General features: G+C 36.2%; 1 protein-coding gene across 1 annotated transcript in view; it reads right to left on the bottom strand.

Moving 5' to 3' along the window:
- The window catches only part of LOC135222543 (uncharacterized), a 19,519-nt gene extending 10,935 nt beyond the window's left edge, over positions 1 to 8,584 (bottom strand). Inside the window, exon 1 of the mRNA XM_064260631.1 lies at positions 8,301 to 8,584. Within this exon, the coding sequence (XP_064116701.1) occupies positions 8,301 to 8,346 (46 nt within the window). The 5' untranslated portion in view covers positions 8,347 to 8,584. The remainder of the gene's footprint in view (positions 1 to 8,300) is intronic.
- Between the last annotated feature and the right edge of the window lie 3,916 nt (positions 8,585 to 12,500).

Genomic DNA, 12,500 nt, shown 5'->3' with positions numbered 1-12,500 from the left:
ATATATATATATATATATATATATATATGTGTGTGTGTGTGTGTGTGTGTGTGTGTGTGTGTGTGTGTGTATGTATATATATATATGCAATATAAAAATACTGTATCGTACTTCTAAGAAATCAATAGAGGGATCCACAGTTAATATCCTTGTTTATCTAGATATAATATATATACAAAGCTTTGTATAAATATATTATATCTAGATAAACAAGGATATTACTGTGGATCCCTCTATTGATATGTATATATATATATATATATATATATATATATATATATATATATATATATTTATTATATAATATATATATATATATATATATATATATATATATATATAGATATATATATATATATATATATATATATATATATTTCGATGTCGTTCCGATGCATTATTTTTAGCCATGGCCAAGTTGTTTTGGCTTTCAATTACAGACTAAGAGTTGTCGGGATTTAAAAGTATGTATATTTATACATACATACATACACACACATATATATATAGTATATATATATATATATATATATATATATATATATATACATATACATACATACATACATATATATATATATATATATAGTATATATATATATATATATATATATATACACATATATATATATACATATATATATGTGTGTGCGTGTATGTGTGTATACTATACATACTTTTAAACCCTGACAGCTCTAGTCTGTAATTGAAAGCCAAACAACTTGGCCATGGCTAAAAATAATGCATCGGAACGACATCGAAATATTTCGACATATTAACCTTCACTAAAGACGAGGAACGAGAAAAAAACATTTATTTTGTCATTTTTAATAAGTGGGATCTCTTCTTTATGTATTTCCCTTGGCTTCCGCTAACTTCTCCTTATTGAACACCATGTTCTTTGGAAGCTTGAATTTCAAGTTAGTGGCCCCTGTGGGCTTGTTCCATATGGATAGGGGTCTTTGTCCTCTGAATAGTGATAATAGGATTCGCTTGAAGTGACAGACAGAATGCTCCCCTTGGGCATAGTTTTAATATGCTCCTTATATAGCCCAGGAAGTCAGACCTGCGACAACGGTATATCAAGTGTGCCGTTTCAACCCCAAAAGAGGAATCATTTCTAAAATAATAATGAAGATAATGATAATAAGCAAAAAATAATTACTAATGGAAGTAATAGGGTTGGCCGTATATCCAAGATTCAGAAGAGAGAGAGAGAGAGAGAGAGAGAGAGAGAGAGAGAGAGAGAGAGAGGTGTCGGTTGGAGCGTTGGGTGAATTTTAAAATCATGAACATCTGCTTGGTCCATACATCAATAAAATAAGTTTAGATTAACTGATTTTTCCCTTTGGAAGTATAATGATCCACACTAACCTTTTGTATACAACTGTCAATTTCTCAGTACTGTTGTATAGAATATAGTACAGAGAAGTGCTCCCCGAGTATACAGCAAATAAAGAAATTGGCCTCAACTGACATTAAGTAATGAAAATCAAATCTTTCAGATGACCTGAAGTAATTTTCACACTTTAGTTGAGTTGAAATATTTTTCGTCTTCAATAAAGACAGACTTAATGAAAGATATTGCGCCATCAAAACATCGAAACACACACACACACACACACACACACACACACACACAACTTAAGCCCCAAGGGTGAACTGGAATAGACAAGTGCCTCGTTCTCGGCAGGATCCGAACTGATTCCCGATTTGGACACGACGTTAGAAGTGACTTAAAGCGCCCGCATATCAAGGAAGAGAGATATCAGCTGTTACGCAGAGACCAATCACCCATCAAGGTGGAGATATCTGGGCTGCTATCGATTCTAAGTCTCCTCCTCCTCCTTTGTCTTCAGCTTTGCCCATTGCTACTTGTGGTCGCTGTTTCCTATCAGCCTCCGCCACCTTCCTCTGTCCAGAGCATCCCGACTTCTTAAACCTTTCTCCCGGACGACGTCATTTGCTATTTTATCCTTCCGTCTAAACTTTGGCCTTCCATCTGCTTCTCCCGCCCTCCGCCTCCATGCTCTTAATAAATAACCCTTGTACGTGATGATCTTCGTCTGTCCGCATGACATGACCAAGCCACAGTCGATTCTAAGCACAGGACAGGAATTCGACAGCAGAGTTGATTTCAAATTATCTCTCTCTTCATAGCCGGGTGGTCAAAGTCACTGTTTGTCGTTATATCTAATCCATACAACGGTTCGAATCCTGTGGGGGACGAAGCTAAACGTAATATGTTAACTGGGTGGGCGAATACCCACCTACAAAAATAAATTGCCCAGCCACTAAATTAATTTCGCTGAAAATGTACTGTAAACCTTGTACTACCCACACAAACATCTATCATACATACATACATACATACATATATGTATATATATACACATACATGCATATTTCGTACAGTACATATACACGTATGCTATTTTATTAAGTTCAGTGCATGCCCACTAAAAAAAATTCTTAGGTGGATTGGATATTGGACTAGATTTGTGGTTCAACATCGTTTGCTAACATTAAAAAAAAGGCACATATGAATAAGTGACACACACACGCATATATATATATAAGTGTGTGTGTGTGTTTGTATACTCAGTTTATGCTTATATGTGTGTGCTTTTTGAATGTATAAAAGATGGAAGAAAAGGTTAGACTTCTATAAAACTGATTAGAAATCATCTTTTATTGTTATTCAATCATTTTCAGTGTCAAAATTCTAATAATCAAATTCGCTTTCTCTCTCTCTCTCTCTCTCTCTCTCTCTCTCTCTCTCTCTCTCCCTCTCTCTCTCTCTCTCGATGAACAATATCCAATTTTCTCGTCCATTCCGCTCCCTTACAGTCCCCTGTCGCGCCGGCAATGGTTGATAGCAAAAGAATAAATGAAAGATTTAATGAATCAACTCCGCTCTCTACACGGGGAAAAAGCAACTCATTATCACTTGCCAAAGAATGAATGTACGAACCTCCGATTAAGGAAGGTGGGTTTGTGAGGTTTTGGTTTTAATTGCTGTCGGGAATTTTTTTCTCACTTTAATGAGAATTTGTCATTAAATATAGTTTTATTATTGACATGATTATGTAATGTTCGTTGTGGATTATCGGTATACATATTATAGGATCTTTATCTTTGTTGACAGTGAGTTCGTACTATATATATTTATATATATATATATATATATATATATATATATATATATATATATATATATATATATATTATATAATGTGTGGGGGTTGTGTATATGTGCATAATATACATATATACTATACTTACACATATGTATATATAGATAAATATGCGTATAATGATGAAAGTATAGTTCGCACAACTAAAAATAAAAAAGTTCATTATAGATGTGCATGCTACGATAGGAGAGAGAGAGAGAGAGAGAGAGAGAGAGAGAGAGAGAGAGAGAGAGTTCTGTATGAATGAATACCATGCAGCAAAATGAACTTAAATGTACTCACACCTGCAGGTTTCTTTTATTTCTCGCAGCAGTATAGTAATAATTATATAAGTCAATCCCAGAGAGAAGATACAACTTTTTCGTTTTAGCGCAAATCTTGGTGTATTGCTACAGACACTCAAAATCTTACTGTCCTCATCCCGTCAGAGAGAATATCAGTTTACATTCATTTATATTTCCTCTGAAGCCGAGGACAGCACCTCCTTGAAAAGCTTAAGGATTTCCAGCGTCTCTTTAATAACGCATCAAGATTCACACAGGAGCAAAAAGGTCTTATTTTGTCTCCTTCTTTTAGGGACGTGACTGTTCCACTTAGTCCTCATTCAAGATAATGTTCTCATGAGAGACTGTTGCATAACGATAAATATAAAAATGTAATGATTGGATAATTATCTTGAATAAACAACTCCTTTACCTCCTCCTAAACCATCGAAAGGAAGGCGTTTGTAGAAATTTGCGAGTCAAAATAAGTCATGTTCTTCGGTTTCAGGATGACAGATGTTTACTTTTCTAAATGAGATGGCATCAACTTTATCGTTTTAGCAGACCGTGAAAATTATTCTTCGAAAGTTCTACTTAATCTTGTTTTTATCGAGTGATTAAAAGCGTTTTCTAATAAATTAATTTATGTTTAATTTCATGAATTTTTTCTGCAGTTATTATTATTATTATTATTATTATTATTATTATTATTATTATTATTATTATTTTTTTTTTTTTTTTTTTGCTCTATCACAGTCCTCCAATTCGACTGGGTGGTATTTATAGTGTGGGGTTCCGGGTTGCATCCTGCCTCCTTAGGAGTCCCATCACTTTTCTTACTATGTGTGCCGTTTCTAGGATCACACTCTTCTGCATTAGTCCTGGAGCTACTTCAGCCTCTAGTTTTTCTATAGATTCCTTTTCAGGGATCTTGGGATCGTGCCTAGTGCTCCTATGATTATGGGTACGATTTCTATTGGCATATCCCATATCCTTCTTATTTCTATTTTCAGATCTTGATACTTATCCATTTTTTCCCTCTCTTTCTCTTCAACTCTGGTGTCCCATGGTATTGCGACATCAATGAGTGATACTTTCTTCTTGATTTTGTCAATCAACGTCACGTCTGGTCTGTTTGCACGTATCACCCTATCCGTTCTGATACCATAGTCCCAGAGGATCTTTGCCTGATCGTTTTCTATCACTCCCTCAGGTTGGTGCCTCGTACCACTTATTACTGCAAGGTAGCTGATGTTTCTCGCACAGGCTCCAGTGGAGGGCTTTTGCTACTGAATCATGCCTTTTTTTGTACTGGTTCTGTGCAAGTGCCGGGCATTTGCTTGCTATGTGGTTTATGGTTTCATTTATCGTATTGCACTTCCTACATATGGCAGAGATGTTATTTCCGTCTATCGTTCGTTGAACATATCTGGTTCTTAGGGCCTGATCTTGTGCCGCTGTTATCATTCCTTCAGTTTCCTTCTTTAGCTCTCCCCTCTGTAGCCATTGCCATGTGTCATCGCTGGCTAGTTCTTTAGTCTGTCTCATGTATTGTCCGTGCATTGGTTTGTTGTGCCATTCCTCTGTTCTGTCTGTCATTCTCCTGTATCTGTATATTTCTGGGGTCTTCGTCTACTTTTATTAGTCCTTCTTTCCCATGCACTCTTGAGCCACTCGTCTTCACTGGTTTTCAGATATTGCCCCAGTGCTCTGTTTTCGATATTGACGCAGTCCTCTATACTTAGTAGTCCTCTCTCCCTCCTTCCTTTCGTGTTATGTATAGTCTGTCCGTATTTGCTCTTGGGTGTAGTGCTCTGTGTATTGGTCTTGTTTCCTAGTTTTCTGGTCTATGCTGCGGAGTTCTGCCTTCGTCCATTCCACTATTCCTGCGCTGTATCTGATTACTGGCACTGCCCATGTGTTTATGGCTTTTATCATATTTCCGCCATTGAGTTTTGACTTGAGTATCGCCTTGAGTCTCTGCATATATTCTTTCCTGATTGTGTCCTTCATCTCTTGGTGTTTTATATCCCCTCCTTCCATTATTCCTAGGTATTTGTATCCCGTCTCATCTACGTGTTTGATGTTGCTCCCATCTGGTAGCTTTATCCCTTCAGTTCTCGTTACTTTGCCTTTTTGTATGTTGACTAAGGCGCATTTTTCTATTCCAAACTCCATCCTGATGTCCCCAGATACAATCCTTACGGTCTGGATTAGGGTATCTATTTCCTTGATGCTCTTACCATACAGCTTGATGTCGTCCATGAACATCAGATGGTTGATTCTGTTGCCTCTTTTCTTGAGTTGGTACCCGGCATCCATCTTCTGTAGTACTTTTGTCATGGGAATCATGGCTACTACGAAGAGTAGTGGGGACAGTGAGTCGCCCTGGAAGATCCCTCTCCTGATATTAACCTCTGCTAGTCTTATTCCAGAGCTTTGTAAGTATTGTATTCCAGTTGCGCATTTTGTATTTTTGAGGAAGCTGATGGTGTTTTCCTCTGCCCTTATATATTTTCAGCATTCTATTAGCCATGTGTGTGGTATCATGTCGAAGGCTTTCTATAGTCTATCCATGCCATGCTTAGGTTGGTTTTCCTTCTCCTACTGTTCTTCATTAACTCATTTTGTCTATCAGGAGCTGGTCTTTGTGCCCTACACTTCCTTCTGCAGCCTTTCTGTTGGTGGGGGATGGTGTTTGTCTCCTCTAGGTAGTTTGTATAGCCTTTCATGATGATACCTGTAGTAACTTCCACATTATTGGTAGACAGGTGATAGGCCTGTAGTTACTGGCTATATTTCCCTTACTCTTGTCTTTTTGTACTAAGATGTTCTTCCTGTGGTCATCCATTTGGGTGCTTGGTGATTTGAGATACAATGCTGGAGTTGTTCTGCTATTCGTGGGTGTAGGGCCTTGAAGTTTTTGAGCCAGTATCCATGGACTTCATCGGGACCTGGGGCTTTCCAGTTTGGCATTTTCTTTAGTTGGTGTCTGACTGTGTCCTGTCGTGATCTCTGTGAATCTTTGTTTTATTCTCCCTGTTTCTTCTTCCTTGACTTCCTGGAGCCATGTTGCATGTTTGTTGTGTGATACCGGATTGCTCCATATGTTTTCCCAGAGTCTCTTACTTGGTTCGGCTTCAGGAATTTCTGGGTGGTTGTCTTCCCCTCTTAGTTGGCTGTATAGTCTTTTCTGGTTGGTTCCGAATAGTTTGTTCTGTTGGTATCCCTTATTCCTGTTCATGTACCGTTGGATCTTATGTGCTTTGGCCTTAAGCCTCTATTGTTGTTTGTTTAGTCCCCTCTCTTATACTTTGTATTTCTCGTTGAGATCCTCCCTTGTTTTCTTGCTTCTTAGCCTTTTTTCTGCCATCTCTTTCAGTTTACTCAAGTCAGATCTCATCACCATGATTTGCTTTTCCAGGCGCCTTTTCCAAGGAGGTTGCTGTCTTGGTTTCTGTTGGGTTGGTTGTGCTGGTGGTGTTGGTGTTCGAATCCCCATCAGTTCTGCTACTAATCTTGCTCCTGCATATGTCAAGTTATTTGTTTCTGTGATACTGGTGTTATATTATTATTATTATTATTATTATTATTATTATTATTATTATTATTATTCAGAAGATGAACCCTATTCATATGGAACAAGCCCTCAGGGCACATTGACTTAACATTTAAGCTTAAAAAAAAATATGGTGTTCACCCGAACGAAGTAACAGTAGACAATGGGAAGTACAGACAGAGGAGATAGTTATTAGAAAAAACAGTAGTTGTGTACTAAATTGCAGTATGAATATCGATATCTTTATGTAAACTAGTTTTTTAATGGGACAAATTACTAATTGTTTTATATACTGCTATATATAATTTTCCAGCTCAGTAAAATATATCAACGTAATGTTATCTCATTCCAACGACTTTCACCATAAAAATAATGATGCACATAGACAGGGAAAATAAATATGCTAGCAAGGTGTATGCAGCAATGAAAAAATAATTAAGTTAAATGTTTTTTAGAAATATCTATATGCATAAAATGAATTAAATGAGAATAATATTTTTAGAGAATCGCATTTAAAGAAGAAGAAATTTTAAGTGAAAATAAATAAATAATTCCAAATCTCTTGGAACCACCATAGTCCCACGAACCACAAAAAAACGATAAATAAAACATTACACACAAAATAAAATAAAAAAAACTATATATTTACAGATGCACGAACAAATTGTGGGATGTTAATAAATTCCTTTGAAATGAGAATTAAAAATGGATGGATGAAGTTTTTCTTGTTAAAGGAAACTGTCGCTTTCACAATCAAAGACTCTTCAACTCATCCAACACTTGATGTTGCTCTATATTTTCTTGATTTGGATTTGATAATTGGTGACAGTTAATTAAACTTGTAATTCGTCACCGTCATCTAAAATCGGAACTATATGATATACTTTATATATATATCTATATATATATATATATATATATATATATATATATATATATATATATATATGCTTGTGTGAATAGGTACACACCCACACACATATAAATATATATATATATATATATATATATATATATATATATATATCATAATCATATATATATATATATATATATATATGCAAGAATATACGTACACATTCCCTTCCTTGTTTAGATGTATACCAAAAGTACATAATGTTACTCACTGGACCGTCAGTCAGAGCGAACCCTGTTAACGAATAAAGGTAATAATGCCAATGAAGAGCAGTTCCCATTTCAATAAGCGCTTTAACCGTTTTCCTCCTCCGGTCACACATAATGTTATGTTTCTGAATGCTTGTGCGTAATGTGTACTCCCACCGATTCCAAAGAGAATCGCGATCGTAAGGTATTTATTGACTTGCATATTAATCGGAATATCTGTGTCTGTTGCGGACTTCCATGACAAGACGAGTCAGTTCGGACGACTTCATTCTGAAACACAAGATACTTTCGCGCTCTCCGCATGTGCGAGAATTTAATCCCATCCTGTGGGTTTCCTTAAAAGGACGAAGACATTTCCCCTTGATCCAACAACTGTATAGTGCGTTTCCTTAAATGTCGCACAGGAAAACTTCCAGGTAGCTAAAGTTCCATACAACCTGGCGCTGAAACGAGCCAGCAGAGAGAACCTTCTTCCTTGGCCGGCAGTTGGCGCTACACTGAGTGACCGACACCGCGCTATGTTCTCGGTATGTGAGGATCAGGCAGTTGAGGATAGGTGATAGAGAGATAGATAGGCAGAAAGAGAGAGAGAGATGCCAGAACTAGTACAGATCAGCTCAGCTACGTAACTTCCCTATGCCGCGGCCACATGCTTTATATTCCAAGTTAGATCCTCCTCTCTCTAATTGTAATTGGTGCTGTAGACTTCACTAGCCGATGACATTGAGGGTAAAACAGCGGTGTATTGATCTAAATGGCATCTCTATGTTCTTTCTGCAAATGTTTTTGTATTCGAGATCTTTTCAACAAGATGAAGCTGCGCTTTCCATTGTCTTAGGTTAGTTTATACTTGACTTATTCTCTTCTTTCGTGAAAGTTGATTGTAATTGTTAAACCCTGGTATTTAGGCTGAACATGAACACACACGTGTGCGCAAACACACACACACACACAGATATATATATATATATATATATATATATATATATATATATATATATATATATATATATATATATGATGTATATATATATATATATATATATATATATATATATATATATATATATATATATATATATATATATATATAGTATATATTATATAAAAACGTTACGAGCAAGTGCCTTCTTTACCTTGCAATCACATTTCTAATGTTAATCTTTTTAATCTTCTATTCAGATTTGAATGCGAACTGAAAAATTAAGCAAAGCTCATCCCACTGAATACTCTTACACTGCTATTCCCTAACAATGAATTCGAGTACGAGGTGATGGATGATGCCATGACCGAGAGAGTGAGTAACCCAGGAAATCAAATGCCGAGATGGCTGTTGACCTGCGGATGTGTGACGCCTGTTCTCTTCAAGAGGCCAAAAGGAGGACGGGATATGATTGTCAAACTTCTGACTCCATCCAATGTAGCACAATGGTCATAAAAATCATCATATTGGAAAAGTGAGGAATATTCAGTGGACAACTTTTTCCTTCTTGTTTACTTTTGTTTTTTGAAATTCTATTTTATTTGGAAAATTCGTGTTTTTTCATATACATTTAGACAGTGATGGAGGACTATTTCTTAAGAATATCGTCAGAAATTAATAATCTGCAAATCAGGAACAAGTTTTACAAGAGATAGTTTATACTAGAACGTGGATATTTTCTAATAAAGCATTAATTATACATGTGTGAATACCTGATTAAGTGGAGAATTAGTTTTACGATAATAATTAATTAATATTCATTCATCTATCCAGAACTCAGATCCTATGATTTTGTATAGACAAGATTTCAATACAGCGTATTAGTACATTCAAGAAAAGGAATATTAATTCATCCATCTAGAATATTTTATGCAGATGACGTTTCACTGAAACTTTCGTACTTTGGTCTTTGAAGGTTTAAAGGATAAGAATGTAAGCAGGGAGAAATATTCGTTAAATGTTTCCAAAACTACTATTTACAGATATTTGCTGAGTAACTTTAATACAAGGAAGGTGTGTAATACATATATGTCTTACAAGTATGTGATGTGTTAGTGAATTACATATCGTGTCTTGCTTGGAGACAGATTGAGTTGTAGAGGCAGCCTTCTTGAATGATGGAATCTGATGCATATGCATTTTTTAATCTGGAGGCTGTCCGTACTGTTGCCAGGGCAGTTTGGGGTGTGTGAGTATGTACATTCATTTGTACGGATGTCACAGGTCTAACCGACCGAGGCACTTGCGAGAGACACATTCCTTTGTGATAGGAAAGAGGTTGGTTTGGTAAATACCAGGTGTCAGGAGAAAACCCCATCTTAAACGTATGGCACATATTTCAAATGACTTAGAAACAGTTGCCTTTGAAAAGAGAGAGAAGTGTGAAAATGTATCTCTTAACTTAATATTGCTTTTGAAAGAGAGAAGTGTGAAATGTATCTCTTTACTCAATATTGCCTTTTAAAAGAGAGAAGTGTGAAGTGTATCTCTTTACTTAATATTATGTTATGTATCTATATTACAGATGGGCTCTATTCCATAATATTAGAGACGGGATTCACTATCCTGACTAATACAATGAAACAATTGACATTTTGGGTCTGGGAGTGAATACTTAGCCAGGAGAGTGGAATGATAACTTATTAGTTTCTTTGTGGGGCAGACTTGGGTTTTTATTACTATGACTTATTAATCATTTTGTTCTATTTTATGTTCATCTGCTTTGGGTAATAAATAGTATATTGTTGTATTTACGTGAGCTTAATAGCCTAATGACATGTTTGCCGATAGGGAGGGCTCCGCTGTGAACAGGTAAGGGTGTTTCCAGTTGCGTAGTTTTGTCAAAAGGGTGTATGAGTGGTGGGCAGCGGTTTAACAAGCTTTTTATATATTTTATAAGCTGTAGTATGCTAACAAAGAGACTGGTGACTAGTTAAACATATATTTTTTGGTAGGAAAAGGGGTTATAATCAGGTCACAGGCAACTCGGGCTCTTTTTGCTGATTCAGTGGTTTGGTGTGGTGTTGAAAGCGTCAGGTATCTCTCTGTATCTCAGTGTTTGGCCATTTGGTGATTCATGAAAATCGGTGTTTTAAAACATGAAGGGAAAAAGTTTAGTTTTCGACATATTAAGTGTTTCACGAGTGTGGTGAACAGGCTACGCATATTTGCGATGCATATACGAATTCTGTTTCCAGTCATATGAAGATGTGAGTGTATTTTTCAAGTTTTCTTTCTTATTTTTCTCCTTATTATTTAAAAAAAAAAATTTTATTCCTTTTTGTTTGTGTCAAATTTACTCAAAGGGGGCTTTTGTTTTGATGTCTCTCGAAATTCGACGGACATGGTAATGATGTGAGCGAGGGTTTTGGTTATAAGTCACGCCCTGAGAGAGAGAGAGAGAGAGAGAGAGAGAGAGAGAGAGAGACAGGGAGGCGAGATTTGTGTGTGTGGGTCTGGTTGTAGCTGTGTTGGATCGCTTTGTAAAGCGCTTTGTACCTTTTTTCCTTTCCTTATCTATCCCCCTCCCTATTTTTTTTTTGTTCCTTTCGTGGGATGATAATACTGGGTGCTGGGCGCGTTTGTTTTTTTGTTATCCATTATTGGGGAAAAATTTGTATTAACTTTTTCTGGATTGGGTTTTTTGTGTGTATAAATACATTGATGTTATTGAGATCTGGGAATCTTATAGAACAAAAGACCTTCCAGAAAGATAAAAAAATGGCAGAGACTAAGAGTACCACAAACACTACTACATCACATAACGAACGTGCGTGCAGGTGTAAGCCTGTTCTGGGGAATGGTAGATGGTGTGCTGTCACAAACCAGGGCAAATTTTTATTGAAGAGGTGAATAACTATTTAGCCGGAAGAATATAACAGATGATATAAAGGCGTTTTGAGAGGCGAAAGCTTTGCTAGATTTCAATAGAAGGGATCTCTCCCATCATTGCAGGAGTTTTCCAATTTGCAAAATGTCGTACCTGGACTGATTTGCAAGCATTTTTGAAACAGCTTATGGCTCAAAAAAGGAACACAGAGATATGATGAGGGACCTTCTGGATCTTTATAAACCCCGGCAGGGCACTAATAGCCTCGTAGAACATAGTTCAAACTTTTTGACTCTGGCGGATTGGGTAGGAAAATTGAAAACATCTAAATGGGTTACAGGAAGTAATGTTCTCACTTGAGAATGTTCATAAACTGATCTATTTTTCCCTGCTCTTGCACGATGTACCAGATGCAATAGTGAATAGCTTTGATGAAAAGATTGAACCTACTTCTGACAAAGAATTATTTTATGACCAAATAGAGAACATGTCTATTTTTTTTTTAATAAGACAGGCCAGGGGGTATAGGGTGCAAAGAGACAGA

Source organism: Macrobrachium nipponense, chromosome 3 (assembly GCF_015104395.2).
Source record: "Macrobrachium nipponense isolate FS-2020 chromosome 3, ASM1510439v2, whole genome shotgun sequence".
NCBI classification, from domain to species: Eukaryota; Metazoa; Arthropoda; class Malacostraca; order Decapoda; family Palaemonidae; genus Macrobrachium; species Macrobrachium nipponense.
This window is presented reverse-complemented; position numbering and strand designations above follow the sequence as displayed.